Source organism: Bos taurus, chromosome 2 (assembly GCF_002263795.3).
Source record: "Bos taurus isolate L1 Dominette 01449 registration number 42190680 breed Hereford chromosome 2, ARS-UCD2.0, whole genome shotgun sequence".
NCBI lineage: Eukaryota > Metazoa > Chordata > Mammalia > Artiodactyla > Bovidae > Bos > Bos taurus.
The window spans coordinates 135,348,311-135,363,513 of record NC_037329.1 but is presented as its reverse complement, the minus strand read 5'-3'; the positions used below and the strand labels follow the sequence as shown (position 1 = coordinate 135,363,513).

The following is a 15,203-nucleotide window of genomic DNA, read 5'->3' as shown; positions in this document are numbered from 1 at the left end:
CAGGAGCTCCTGGTCACACAGAACAGGGCCGTTACCCCACCCGAGACGGGTCAGAGGTCAGTCCCCAGGGAGGTGACCATGAGCCCTGCAGGCGGAGTCTGCATCAACAAAGGGCCTGACCCCAAGCCCTGGGCTTGACCAGTCCATTGTATTTTCCACTGATCTCTGCTCTACCCTGGGAGCTCAGATGGTAAAAACTCTGCCTGCGATACAGGAGATGCGGGTTCCATCCCTGGGTTTGGAAGATCCCCTGGAGCGGGGCATGGCAACCCACTCCAGTATTCTTGCCTGAAGAATCCCATGGACAGAGGAGTCTGGTGGGCTGCAGTCATGGGGTCACGAAGAGTCGGTCGTGCCTGAGTGACGAACACTGTCTTTCTGGTCTGTCTAGATCGTTTCCTTTCTTCTACTTCCTTTAGGTTTAATTTGCCATTCTTTTCCTAGCTGGAAACGGAAACGAAGATTTTTCAACCCTTTCTCTTCCTAATGTGTTTAGAGCTCTGTCGTTCCCAAGAAATGCTGTTTACTGGAATGCCCACGGGTTTTAACATGCTGCGTGCTTATTACCTCTCACTTCAGAATACGGTGTGATCTCCCCTTTGGTTCTTCTTCGACCCACGGGTTCTTTACAAGTGTGTTGTCTCATTTCCAAACATCTGAGATTTTCTACTTACGGTTCTGTTACTGGCTTGGGTATTGCTCACCAAATGGAACTTATGTTTTTAAACTTTTAATTTTCTCTTGGAGAGCAGTTGATGAGGGGTGCTGTGCTCGTTTCAGGCTTGCAGCAAAGTGACTCAGTTATGCCCATGCGTGAATCTATCGTTTTTTTTGGGGGGTGGGTTTCAATAGCACAATGCTCAGGGAACAGAGAGACCTTGTGAAAATCGCATAGAGGTTGTTTCTAGGGAGTAGATTCCTGCAGGAGCACCGCTCGGCCCCTACCCCGAGAGCTGTCTCTTCCTGTTCAAACTGACCCCTCCTTGGCGGGGGGTGTGGATTTTCCTGGTTCTCCCCTAGGGTCCTGACTTTGGATATGTAACCCGGGAAAGCCAGTCTACCGCTGTCTCTGGCCTTGACTCCTTTGGCAACCTGGACGTCAGCCCGCCAGTCGTGGTGGAGGGCAAGGAGTACCCCCTGGGCCGGATCCTCATCGGCAGCTGCCTCCCCAGGTGAGAAGCCGGGGAGCGGGGGGGGCCCGGGGCATGCAAGGCGGCATCTATCCCCCACCCCCCCACAGACACAGACACAGCTCTTCAGTCTGAGAAGTGGTCCTAACTTCCTGCATGGACTCCTAGAATCCAAGACTCAGAGGACTAGAATCTTGGATCGAAAAGCTCACAGAATCTTTGGAAAAACCAAACTAGTGGCCCACAGTGTTCTGACGTGCCTAGAATCTTACGGGCGTAATTAGTCCCCACATTGCTGCTGCTGTTTCGTTGCTCAGTGGTGTCCAGCTCTTTGTGACCCTGTGGACTACAGTCCTCCAGGATCCTCTGTCTATAGGATTCTCCAGGCAAGAACACTGGAGTGGGTCACCATTTCCTTCTCCAGGGGATCTTCCTGACCCAGGGATTGAACCCCAGTCTCCTGCATTGGCAGGCGGGTTCTTTACCACTGAGCCAGTGGGGAAGCCCAGTTGCCAACATTAAACATATATATATCAGGAACCTTCATATAAAAAGCAGATTTCTGGCTGCTTTTGAAACATCAGAAGAGCAAGGAGGTGATTTATAATCCAGCACAGAAGTAGGAATGGATCCTTTGACTTCTCAGGGGAGGAGATAAAATAAGTGCTGTCCTAGCAACAGTTGGAAAGGGTACAGGCATCACCACGGGGCTGCAGTCAGGATACCTGGATGACACAGGTGATTCGATGGGTCCCACCCTGGGCAGCTGTCATCGAGCAGGAAACAAGGTATTTAGAGTTTAGGGCTCCAGATAGATGACAGTGTCTGCTAAATCCTCTTGGGAGGGTCCCCAGGGTCCCCACCCAGCCTGCGGACAGTTGAAGAATGGGGTGTGTAGCCCAGGGATCCCAGTGTAAGCCCCTGTTTCCTGCCTAAAGACTGAGCCCACCGCAGGCCCCAGGGGCGGCCTTTCCCTGTGTGTGGGGTTGGCCTGGAGCCCAGATGTACCTCCGCTTGCCTCTCCAAGCCCTGGCTGTCTGGTCTGGGGCCTGGAGCAGCCTCAGATGCTGAGGGAAGGTCACCCAGCCTCAAAGGGTGACCTTGGCAGCCTCAGCGTTCTGGGTCAGGTGAGGCTTCCTGGTGCCAACCCAGGTGTGAAGCTGGGTGCCCAGGCTGGATGCCCCGGGCCGAGGTTGGCCAGGACTAGAGGAATCCATTCACCTTGCTGGTGACTCAAGCCCAGCCCCGCCCTGGGGCCGGATCCTGCCCACAGCCCTGGGCGCAGAAGGCCGTGGACGTCTGGGGAGTCATTCTGTGCCTCCCGGAGGGATCTGAGGGGAAGGCGCACAGGCTCTGAACATCCGGTGTGTCTGGGTTTGAGTCCTGGCTCTGCCACTCACTGGCCACATGATTTGGGGTACAGAGCCTGACCGATGCCTACCACAGGGCCTGGCACCTCGCAGGTGCTTGATTACTTCATTTAAAAATATTTATTATATGCCTACTATGCGCAGGGCTTCCCTGGGGGCTCAGCGGTAAAGAATCTGCCTGCAATGCAGGAGATGCATTTGCTCTCTGGGTGGGGAAGTTTCACTGGAGGAGAAAACGGCAACCCAGCCCAGCATTCTTGCCTGGGAAATCCCATGGATGGAGGAGACTGGTGGGCTACAGCCCATGGGGCTGCAAAGAGTCAGACACGACTGAGCGACTTCACAGCTACTATGTCCCCGGCACTGGTGAAGGTACTGGGGATAAATCAGGCACATGGTTAAATGAACAAATTATTCTATACTTCATTCCTCAGTTTCCTCATCAGTGAAATGGGCTCATAAAAAAAAAATCCCTGTCGTATGAGTCTGGGTAAACTCCGTGAGCTGGTGATGGACAGGGAGGCCTGGCGTGCTGCGGTTCATGGGGTTGCAAAGAGTCGGACTCGACTGAGCGACTGAACTGAACTGAAGCTGTATAATAGCTGTTCCTGGGGATAAAAGGACTCAGATTAAGCACCTTCCAAATGCTTAGCTATTATTTAGCTGGACGCCTAGCAGTGGATCTGCCATGAAGCAGGTTGGAACTCAGTGGATCAAAGTTATTGATCACCTACATGCCATGAACACGGTGCTTTACCCAGATCACACCCATTGATTTTTACAACAGCCTTATGAGGTTGGGATGACTACGATCCCTATTTTACAGATGAGAAGGTTGAGGTTTAGAGAAGAGGACACACCCATTCATGCATGCATCTGTCAATTCAATAAATACGTATTGAGACTTCTTATATGCCAGGTCTGAGGCCCAGTGCTGGGGATAAAAAAAATGTTCTAGAAACTCCCAGGCCCAGAGCAAGGACCCCAGATAGGAAGATGCAGGGTCTCCAGCACATTTGGGTCCCAGTCCATTGGCCATCGTGTTGAAAACCAGGAGCAAAGGTCTTGGTGGACAGATGGGGCCCTGAGGCTCAGAGAGGGACAGCTACCACTTAGGATCACACAGCAAGTCAGCCAAATAGTCAGAAATCAGATTTCCTCTTTGGACCCCAAATTAAAATTTAACTCCAGGCTGCTGTCCTGTATTCTTGTCTCGGCTTCTGAGCTTAGCAGTGAACAAAACGGACAACCTACGTACATTCTAGCAGAGAGAAACAGACAGTAAGCCACCATAATAAATAAGTAAATCAAATACAGTATGTTAGAGAGAAGAAGCACTGGTGGGAGGCTGACATTTCCCTGAAGGAAATGAGACGTTAAAGATGTGGCTGTTTGGGAGGAGAATGTGAAGGGAGTGCGAAGGCCCTGAAGCAGGGATGAGCTGGAGACATCAGAGGCCCAGCAAGGAGGCCAGAGCAGTGAGCGGAGCGAGCAGAGGGTGTGGGGGCGCTCAGATCACGACCTGGGCCTGGTACTTTACACACCTCACAGGGTCGTCACGGGATTACGTAAGACGAGTGTGAGGAGCCCCGGGCAGACGCGCAGGAGGGACTCAGCAAGAGGGACTCAGCAAAGGCCTGCTCCTTCCCCACTACCCTGAGCTCTCCATGCTCTGCGCCTCACATTTAAACCGATCTTGGGGCAATTCTGCCTCCTGGTGGCAGCTCTGATGTGACTCAGAGACCAGGTCTGACGCTTCCTAGGGGGGAGTCATCCGGTCCATCCCCCAGCCACCAGGCAGAGGGCTGCAGAGCCCCAAGGGGGGTCAGGCTTAGGTTAGGGCTCTGTCCCCCCTCCCCCTGATTCGTTTCCGATTCCTGCTTTCTGCTCATGAATAATTTCCGAAGTCTCATTCCTCTCCACCATCTCACTGTTTTTAAAGAGGTCTTTTAAAATTGCCAACACTAAGTTAAAATAATAGAAATAGAGGGAAAACACTTTCCACGTTCCCATCCCCCAAATCAAATCAACATCTCACGTGTCACTGCGGGTCGGGTCTCCCTTCTGGTTCTGTCGAGGACGCATTCGAGTTATATACTGTGGACTCTTACACAGCTGTCCAACAGACTTTCACAAATATGTCTGAGCATCTGTTCTATAAGAGGTGCTAGGGATACAGGGAAATACAGGCTCCTCGGGAGCTTAGTGAGATGCCAGACAGCAAACGAAATGTCCAGTGTGCCAAGTAGCACCAAGGACTGTAAAGGAAAATAGAGCTCGGGAGTGAGTGGGCGGGTCATTGCCATTTCCAAAGTCCACGTGGAGGAAGACGGCGACCCTGGAGTTAAACAAGAAGAAAGTGGGAGACGGGACATGCTGGGCTAAGCAGGTGGGAGTGGCTTGCCAGGTTCTGGTCGTACTGGGAACCAAAGGCTGAGGGCCTCGGTGAGGAGCTGACCCTCTCTGCGTCTCGGGAGCTGAGATGAGGGTCTCCAGTTCTCTTTGGCAGAGGGAGGGCTCTCGTTTGACTGTTTTGTGGGCAGGGGAGGGTACCTCGGGGTGAGGGAGGGACAGGCTCTCGTGTGGTGCTCAGGATGGACAGTCCCTGGAAGCAGCTGGAGACGGGGGCCGGGACGCGAGGACTGAAGAGGCCCATTCAGAGGGCTGACGGAGGCCTGGGCGGGGCTCGGGAAGGGCCTGCGGCGCGCTGGCACACGGCGGGCACGAGGGGACCCTGCGCTCTCCCCCCGGCAGGTCTGGCGGGCGGCGCATGGCCAAGGTGGTGCGCGATTTCCTGGGTGCCCAGCGGGTGCAGGCGCCCCTGGAGGTCTACTCCGACTGGCTCTCCGTGGGCCACGTGGACGAGTTCCTCACCTTCGTGCCCACCTCCGACCAAAAGGTAAGTCCCCCCTCCTCCTGCCTGAGCCACCCTGCCCCACCCTGACCCGATGGGGCGGGAGAGGGCGAGGCCACCTGACACTGGGTCATGACCTCCGTCCACAGAAAGCCTGGGGTCAGATGCCCTTTGGGCCAGGCGGTGTGCATCCGGGCGGGCTTCCTGGAGGAGGCGGTGTGCATCCGGGCGGGCTTCCTGGAGGAGGCAGTGTGCATCCGGGTGCCTTCCTGGAGGCAGGGCACTCATATTCTGATGATTCATGTACCCATTTTCACACTTACTGGGTATTTGCTCTGATCCAAACCTCTCAGCCAAGACCCAGGAATGACACTGGTAATAATCGGTAACATTTAGTGAGCACGTATTAGGTGTGCGTGTCTTAATGTGTTGAATCCTCTAGCAACCCAAGAAGAGGGCACTATTATCATTGCCCCCATTTTATAGATGGAGAAACCGAGGCTCAGAAGGGTAGTTAACTAGCAGGGTGAGACTTCCAGATGGCAGGCTCTGGACCAACATGTCAGACACTCACTTCCATCCAGAGGTGACCAAGGACGGCACAGCCCATGGGGGGCAGGCAGCCGGGAGGGGAGGCCTCCTAGTGACCAGTGGTCGAGTTTCTTGGTGGACAAAATGGGGAAGGGCTTCCAGGTGAGGAGAAGGTCACGGACAAATGTCTGGAAGTGTGGCGTGGCTTGGAGGATCGGAACTTCGGACAGGCCTGTGGCTGGTGGGGGAGATGGACAGGGGAGCGCCACGTGCAGTGTGGCCTGGGAACCCAGGCCCCTCCTGAGTCGGGGGCGCGTGCCTCGGGGGATGCCTGTCCACTGAGCCACTCCTCCTCCTCCGTGCCAGGGTTTCCGGCTTCTCCTGGCCAGCCCCAGCGCGTGCCTCAAACTGTTCCAAAAGAAGAAAGAGGAGGGCTATGGGGAAGCAGCCCAGTTTGATGGTGAGTGCCAGTGAGCCCATTACCCCACCAGACCCTGCCCTCTGGCTGCCAGCCCTGGGCACCACTGATGCCCATCATGGCCAGGCTGCGCTTACAGGCCCTTTGTCTGCCAGCTCTCAGCTCAGAGTTCATCACTGATCTTCCCAACACCCTCTTATGGTAGCCAAAGATGAGGGCTTTCCCTTGCTTGGGCCGGGGATGGAAGCCAACGGCCCGCGGCTTGCCCCAGGCACAGCGGCCCCCTCCAGCGCGGGGCTGCTCCTGGCCACAGCCCAAGAGGAGAAAGAAGCAGGAAGCTATGGGCCCTCCCTCATGCCTGTCTGCAGACACTTCCACCCGCTTGCCCAATCAGATCATCCAACCTCTTCTTTGTATCCCCTTCCACGGAGGAGGAAACTGAGGCTCAGAGAGGAGAAACAGCTTGCCCAGGGTTATGCAGCAGGGAGGGGGAGAGGTGCGGAGCCAGGAGGGTGCTCAGGGCCTCTCTGCGGAGCCCCCTCTACAGACCTAGCTGGCCCCCTGAGCATCCCCGCCTTCCCCACCATGGAGCTCAGTGTTCTCACCTGGGGCGTGCAGCGCTGGAAGGCATGTGGCGCAGCCTTCCGCAAGGGCAGGTCTGGATCCAGAGCCCGGCCTCTGCCTGCTGACTCTGGGATCAAGGGTGCGTTCTGAACCTCCCAGGGCCTCTGTTTCCTCTTTCTGAATGCGCTGTGATAACCAACCCGATCCAGCATTGCTGGAACGATCAATCAATAATAAATATAATAGGAGTCCCAGAGCATGGTGGGTGTTCAGTAATGGTTCAGTTCAGTTCAGTCGCTCAGTCGTGTCCAGCTCTTTGCGACCCCATGGACTGCAGCCCGCCAGGCCTCCCTGTCCATCACCAACTCCTGGAGTTCACTCAAACTCATGTCCATAGAGTCAGTGATGCCATCCAGCCATCTCATCCTGTGTCGTCCCCTTCTCCTCCTGACCCCAATCCCTCCCAGAGTCTTTTCCAGTGAGTCAACTCTTCTCATGAGGTGGCCAAAGTACTGGAGTTTCAGCCTCAGCATCAGTTCTTCCAATGAATACCCAGGACTGGTCTCCTTCAGAATGGACTGGTTGAATCTCCTTGCAGTCCAAGGGACTCTCAAGAGTCTTCTCCAACACCACAGTTCAAAAGTACCAATTCTTCGGTGCTCAGCTTTCTTCACAGTCCAACTCTCACATCCATACATGACCACTGGTAAAACCATAGCCTTGACTAGATGGACCTTTGTTGGCAAAGTAATATCTCTGCTTTTGAATATGCTATCTAGGTTGGTCATAACTTTCCTTCCAAGGGGTAACCATCTTTTAATTTCATGGCTGCAGTCACCATCTGCAGTGATTTTGGAGCCCAAAAAAATAAAGTCTGACACTGTTTCCACTGTTTCCCCATTTATTTCCCAAGAAGTGATAGGACCAGATGCCATGATCTTAGCTTTCTGAATGCTGAATTTTAAGCCAACTTTTTCACTCTCCTCTTTCACTTTCATCAAGAGGCTCTTTAGTTCCTTTTCACTTTCTGCCATAAGGGTGGTGTCATCTGCATATCTGAGGTTATTGATATTTCTTCTGGCAATCTTGATTCCAGCTTGTGGTTCTTCCAGCCCAGCATTTCTCGTGATGTACTCTGCATAGAAGTTAAATAAGCAGGGTGACAATATACAGCCTTGACATACTCCTTTTCCTATTTGGAACCAGTCTGTTGTTCCATGTCCAGTTCTAACTGTTGCTTCCTGACCTGCATATAGGTTTCTCAAGAGGCAGGTCAGGTGGTCTGGTATTCCCATCTCTTTCAGAATTTTCCACAGTTTATTGTGATCCACACAGTCAAAGGCTTTGGCATAGTCAATAAAGCAGAAATAGATGTTTTTCTGGAACTCTCTTGCTTTTTCCATGATCCAGTGGATGTTGGCAATTTGATCTCTGGTTCCTCTGTCTTTTCTAAAACCAGCTTGAACATCAGGAAGTTCACGGTTCACATATTGCTGAAGCCTGGCTTGGAGGATTTTGAGCATTACTTTACTAGCGTGTGAGATGAGTGCAATTGTGCGGTAGTTTGAGCATTCTTTGGCATTGCCTTTCTTTGGGACTGGAATGAAAACTGACCTTTTCCAGTCCTGTGGCCACTGCTGAGTTTTCCAAATTTGCTGGCATATTGAGTGCAGCACTTTCACAGCATCATCTTTCAGGATTTGAAATAGCTCAACTGGAATTCCATCACTTCCGCTAGCTTTGTTTTTAGTGATGCTTTCTAAGGCCCACTTGACTTCACATTCCCGGATGTCTGGCTCTAGGTCAGTGATCACACCATCGTGATTATCTGGGTCGTGAAGATCTTTTTTGTACAGTTCTTCTGTGTATTCTTGCCACCTCTTCTTAATATCTTCTGCTTCTGTAGGTCCATACCATTTCTGTCCTTTATCGAGCCCATCTTTGCATGAAATTTTCCCTTGATATCTCTAATTTTCTTGAAGAGATCTCTAGTCTTTCCCATTCTGTTGTTTTCCTCTATTTCTTTGCACTGATCGCTGAGGAAGGCTTTCATATCTCTTCTTGCTATTCTTTGGAACTCTGTATTCAGATGCTTGTATCTTTCCTTTTCTCCTTTGCTTTTCGCTTCTCTTTTCACAGCTATGTGTAAGGCCTCCCCAGACAGCCATTTTGCTTTTTTGCATTTCTCTTCCATGGGGATGGTCTTGATCCCTGTCTCCTGTACAATGTCACGAACCTCCGTCCACAGTTCATTAGGCACTCTATCTATCAGATCTAGGCCCTTAAATCTATTTCTCACTTCCACTGTATAATCAGAAGGGATTTGATTTAGGTCATACCTGAATGGTCTAGTGGTTTTCCTTACTTTCTTCAATTTAAGTCTGAATTTGGCAATAAGGAGTTCATGATCTGAGCCACAGTCAGCTCCTGGTCTTGTTTTTGTTGACTGTATAGAGCTTCTCCATCTTTGGCTGCAAAGAATATAATCAATCTGATGTTGGTGTTGACCATCTGGTGATGTCCATGTGTAGAGTCTTCTCTTGTGTTGTTGAAAGAGGGTGTTTGCTATGATCAGTGCGTTTTCTTGGCAAAACTCTATTAGTCTTTGTCCTGCTTCATTCCGTATTCCAAGGCCAAATTTGCCTGTTACTCCAGGTGTTTCTCGACTTCCTACTTTTGCATTCCAGTCCCCTATAATGCCAAACCTTAGCCCCATCAGGGTTTCCAATTCCTGGTTTTCTCTGTTCTAACTTCAGACCCTGGGGCTGGGGTGGAAGCTTGTGGCCCAGGTTGCTTAGCCCAGGCCCCAGGCAGCCCGAGGCAGTGCTCGCTGAGCCGGCTACAGTCTTGTTTCTCTTGCAGGCTTAGAGCACCAGGTGAAGAGAAGCATTAACGAGATGCTGGCCGACAGGCGTCTCAGGAACGACAACCTCTACGCACAGGTGAGGGGAGTGGAGGGGGGAGACTCTCCTGGGGCCTGCTGAGGCCTGTGGGCAGGGCAGGGCCTCTCTCTTGGGAACCCACAGTCTGATGGAACAGACACCGTCGTGCTAGTGTGACGGGGGAGATCTTGGTCCATTCTGGGGAAACGATGGGCTTCTATGGAGTAATGTTGACTCCCCCGAGAAGTGTTGTGAGACGGGAGAGGTGGGGGTCTGCAGGGGTGAGGGGTGGGAAGGTGGGGGTCCGGGAGACTTAGTGAGGAGATGGGGTGGGAGGAGGCCCCAGGAGTGGGGGGCCCATGCCTGAGTGTGCCCGGGGCAGGCCTGGCAGAGTCCACGCAGTCAGTGGGAAGAGGCCCGCTTCTCCCCTGCCCGCTGAGCCGGGCAACAGCGTGAGCCTGGCTGTGGCCGGGGGGATGGCAGCAGGCACTCAAAGAACCAGAAAGCACCGGGGTGCAAACCCCAGGCCCACTCCTTCCTCGCTCTGTGCCCTTGGGCAGGTCTCTCGAGCCTCAGGGTCCCATCCGGGGTAGCAGTGGCAGAAAGCTGTCGTGAGGCTCACACCAGCTGAAGGGCACAGGGGGCCCTCAGCTGACGCTGCCCCTTCCTGGCTCCCTGGGCTCTGGGGCCTCTCCCCTCACCCCCAGAGGTGCATCGACTGGAACCGGGAGGTGCTGAAGCGGGAGCTGGGCCTCACCGAGCATGACATCGTGGACATCCCGCAGCTGTTCTCCCTGAAGGACGCCTATGCAGAAGCCTTCTTCCCCGACATGGTGAGGGTGCCAAGGGAGGTGGGGTTCCTTCTGCCCTGGGGGCCCGGGAGTCCTGGTGGGCGGCCAGTCAGGGGTCCGGGGGAGAAGCCCTCCCTGTCCGAGGGCCTCTGCAGGGCTCACCTTTGGGGGCAGATAGAGAGCATCTTCATCACTAGTTCCCACCAGGGTGACTTTGCCTGCCTCGGGGCACTCTGCCCCACAAGGAGGATGCCACGGCATCTGGTGGGTGGAGGCCATGGACAGGCAGACACCCTGCGGTGCCCAGGGCGGCCCCAGGACGGAGCGCTTTTCCCCTGAAAATGGAGAGCGGGAGCCTGCTTTGGGTCCAGTGCTCCAAGCTTTTGCTCGGGTGCCTTGGCTGCCTGTCCTGCTCCCCAGGGGCACCCTGGCTGTCAGTAACACGGGCAGCTGAGCAGCAGATGAGCCACTGGGATCTCACGGCTGGGGCCCCTGCTGCCCAGAGCGCCCCTCAACCCCCTGGGAAAGGATGTGGAGGCATTGGCAACAGCGAGTAGGGGCTCCCAGTACGGGAGACCCTCCTCCTTCAGCCTGGGGCCTCTAGCTCGAATCCCTGTCGCTGGACAAGCCAAGGACGGGGTGTGAATCGTGAGGTCCTGATTGGATTCAGGCAGGACCGCGTTCACTCCTCACCCCTCGCTGTGGGCTCCCTGTAGAGCCTCTGGAGACAGGCCTTCACACCCTCGGTTTTGCTGATATTCGGAGCTGAAGATTTTGTCTGCTGGGGGTGGGGGACGTCCTGTGAATTGTAGGATGGTTGAAAAGCACCCCGAAAGGTAACGTCGGCCTGGCTGAGAACTGCTGCTCTGAGGCGGTGCTGTCAGAACCTTCTCGGACGACGGAAGACTTCTATGCCAGTATGACGTGGAAGCCGCCACACGTGGCTTCTGAGCGCTTCAAATGTGGCCAGTGCGACTGAAGAGCAGATCTCCTCTCAGTCAGCACCGCTGTGGCTAACGCCACTGCACCAGGCGTCATAGCCCCAGAGGTCGGCCTGGCTCCGGCTCTGCTGAGGCTGGAGGAGGGGCCCACAGCCGTGGTCGCCCTCCCTGGGTTGCAGCCTTGTCCACACCTGCTGGGAGCCCCCTCTCCGAAACGCCGCCCTTTATGGGAATCTCCCAGCTGCAGGGCAGACCCAGCTAGAGGACCCCGGTGTGTCCACACCGGAGGACTCTCAGGGAACGCTCGGTTAACCCCCGTTTGTCAGACGCAGAGAGAGCCTGTTGGAGCACAGAGGTCATTGCCTGGGGTCTCCAGGGAGCAGATGGATCGGCCTGCTGTCCCCCGAGTCCCCGGGGCGCAGGGCCGGACTGGCCGCATCCCTGAATGCCAGCCTCGGGTCTTCCCCCTGCACTGACCCCTCTGCATGCCCCCCTTCCATCCCTGATGTTCCGGCCCGTTAGCGGGCAGCAAGGCAGCGCAGGGCAAGGCCATGGGACTGACGCCGTGGACCTCCCAGCTCCACATTGGTCCCGGCAGCAGATGGCCCTGCAGGGCAGGCTGGAGGGAGTGGGGCCAGGGCTGAGGCGCGCATCAGACCGCCCACCCGACCCTGAGATGACCCAGCGAGCCCGTGTCCCTCTGAACACCACGGACAGCTCCTCGGGCCGGCCGCTGGGGCCAGACGCTACCTCTGAGAAGCCTCCACTGCCTGCAACGGGCAGACTTCCCTTCCCATCGTTAGGGCCCCCTCCAGGGAGACAAACACAGCTGCCGCCTTGCTGGGGCTTGCCCCCACCTCTCAGCGCCGCTGCAGCCGCAGCGCTGTGCTCTGGCAGAGGGAAGGGAGTGCGGCGTTGGCATGAGTCAGACCTGAGTCACAATTCAGTCTCCCCGTCCTCTGGTTGTGTGCCCTTATTATGCTATTTAACCTGTCCAAGGCATGGCCTCGCAGCGAGGCTGTGAGGTTTACTGATACTACCTGGCACCTGGAGCATGCTCAGGAAACGGTAGCCATGATTAATGGTGGGTGGGAGGAATGGCCAAGCACGATGTGTTCTGCACAGACGCTCCACACCTGTGACCTGTGCACCTGTAGACGAGCACTTCTGCTCGACAAGTTTTCTGGCAGATGATGGTAAAGTCTTGTTCTAACAGAACTGTTATCTAATCTTCTGATACAAGGAAAGTGTTGGAGGAAGGGTGACTTTTACTGGTGTGACGTTACCACGTATGTTACTGGCAGCCCTGCCTGTTATTATCATTACTTTTTAATTTTTGGCCATGCCGCGTGGCATGTGGGATCTTAGTTCCCTGACCAGGGATCAAACCCACGCCTCTTACACTGACAGGGCAGAATCTTAATCACGGGGCTGCCAGGGAAATCCCAAGCCCTGCCTGTTATCAACCCTCTCTTCCAACTATGCATCTGTATCTTTGCTGCTTCCAGAGGCCCTAGTTCTGAGGGCCACCCTTGGTGCCCAGGGATGAGAGAGGAGAGGAGCAGGCCCTGGGGTGGGTCTGCCCAAACCTGGACCAAGAAGGGGCCCAGGTGGAGCGCAGCCCCGGCAGCGAGGCCTCTTTCTCGCCCCCTCCCCGCAGGTGAACATGGTGGTCTTAGGCCGGCACCTGGGCATCCCCAAGCCCTTCGGGCCCCTCATCAACGGCCGCTGCTGCCTGGAGGAGGAGGTGCGGTCCCTGCTGGAGCCGCTGGGCCTCCACTGCACCTTCATCGACGACTACTACGCCTACCACAAGCTGCTCGGGGAGATCCACTGTGGCAGCAACGTGCGCCGGAAGCCCTTCCCCTTCAAGTGGTGGCACGTGGTGCCCTGAGCCGGCCCACCCGGCGTCCTCCCGACCCCCCGCCAGGGAAGCCAGCCAGCGTGAAGAGCCTCCACCTGGCTGCCATCCTCGGGGGGCCGTGTGCGCCCCCCCACAAGCGCCCCCAAGCGTGCTGGTCGCCACGGGTACCAGGATACAGGGAGGGTCACCGCACACTCAGCTCGGGAAGGATGGCCCTCCTTGCCCCCTCGCCTCTTCCCCACCCATGGCTCCCAGAGGTTCTGGAGACCTTCAGCAGCCTTAGCACGGTCCAGGCTGGCCACGTGTGCCCTCAGTGGGTGCCCCAACTTCAGTTGCCCCCCTCGGTTCTGAGATGATTCCCTCCGTGTTTGCACCAAGAGTGGGGCCCACAGGGCCCGGGCCCTGGGTCTCCAGGCCACCTGTGACTCGAGTAAGACCAGGAAGGGGGATGTGGGGCCCCTCTTTCCTTTACCAGCTACTGTCTCCTGCGGCAGACCCACAGTCTGTGACCTCCCGGCACCCCTCAGCCATATTTACATAGGCAAATCAGGACAAGGAAACTCGGTGTCCCTGGGCCTGTTTTAAAAAGAAAAGGCATCAAAACTCCTGTTAATGCCTGCCTCCATCCTCAGAAAGGCGCTTGTTTCCTGTTTGGAAAGCCTTTAATTATCTGGCTCAGGCCCTGCGGGAGGGGGACCCGCTTCCGCCCCCGCGGCCTCCCAGGCTTTGAAGCCTGGGCTCCGGGTGCGATGAAGCCTGGCTGATCCAGACCCAGCAAGGAGGGGAGGCCCCGATGTCAGAGAGGGTGGGAGGGACCATTAGGTTATCTCTGCGGGTGCGGTTTAATTTCCTTTAATAGCCCTTAATTATTCCCCTCCGCTCTGCAGGCAGTGGGAGGGAAGGTTTGCCCAGTCTCTCCCAGCAGCTCTGCCACCCGGCGTGCGACTTGGGTTCCACCTGTGAGGAAGGGCCCTGTGTGCGCCCCCCACCCCCGGGAGGGAAGGCAGAGCTGCCACGGGAGCTGGCAGCCTGGCCCCGCGTGAGGGCACAGGGCTGGGGGCCTCCCCCGACAAGCAGGGGCAGGGGGAACCCGCCAGCCTTCCTCCTCCCAGTCTCTGGGGCCAGCCTCGAAGCTCTGAGCCCCTGGTTCCCGCTGAGACTCAGACCGAGCCTCCTGCCCTTTAAACCCTCTTAACCGCGAACCACTTGGCGTCACAGGCGACCACAGACACTGGCCTGTGAAATTGATGAAAACGGAGCGGCTCTGGTTTCGGGGGCGGGGCGGGGCGCCTGGCTCCTCCCCCTCCAGGAGGCTCCGTGGAACCCGATTTGCACGCCCTGGTCTAACCTGGGCGCCTTCCGCTCACCATCCTGATGCCCCCGGGCTGAGCCAAGAGGGGAAGGCGGCTGGCTCTTCAGCTGCCAAAGGTGTGCAGCCAGGGTTCGGAGGGCACGGGGGCCGGGAGCTCTGGAACGGCTGCTGGGCTGGGGGTGGGGCCGATGTTCCCTCTGAGAATGTTCTAGGTGACTGGTCACCTTCCTTCTGATGAATAAAAATGTCAACACGCATGTCTTCCTGGACCTGTCTCTTCGCTTCTGTTCTCTGGGCCGTGAGCAGGAGGCGGGGGAAGTCAGTATGGTGGCGGTTGTGGGCGGGGGCGGGGAGGGCCGTTTTCAGTTCCCCCCACTATGCTATCAGCTCCTTGGCTCAACTTCCACTGGCCATGGGCAGCTCCTACCCAGCTGGGAGAGCCCCCAGTGCCAGGCAGGCAGGCTGACACAGCAGAATGGCTGGCACATGCCCGTTGCCCTGAGGCTTCCTGCTTTGCTGAGATGGTTATCAGAGGAGGGTGGATCC

The 15,203-nt window shown here is 56.0% G+C and overlaps 1 protein-coding gene across 1 annotated transcript in view; it reads left to right on the top strand.

Moving 5' to 3' along the window:
• PADI1 (peptidyl arginine deiminase 1) overlaps positions 1-14,914 on the top strand; it is a 44,654-nt gene extending 29,740 nt beyond the window's left edge. Inside the window, 6 exon segments of the mRNA NM_001101272.1 lie at positions 1,021-1,172; positions 5,255-5,399; positions 6,252-6,345; positions 9,730-9,809; positions 10,457-10,582; positions 13,142-14,914. Coding sequence (NP_001094742.1) covers positions 1,021-1,172; positions 5,255-5,399; positions 6,252-6,345; positions 9,730-9,809; positions 10,457-10,582; positions 13,142-13,375 — 831 coding nt within the window. The 3' untranslated portion in view covers positions 13,376-14,914.
• The last annotated feature ends 289 nt before the right edge of the window (positions 14,915-15,203 follow it).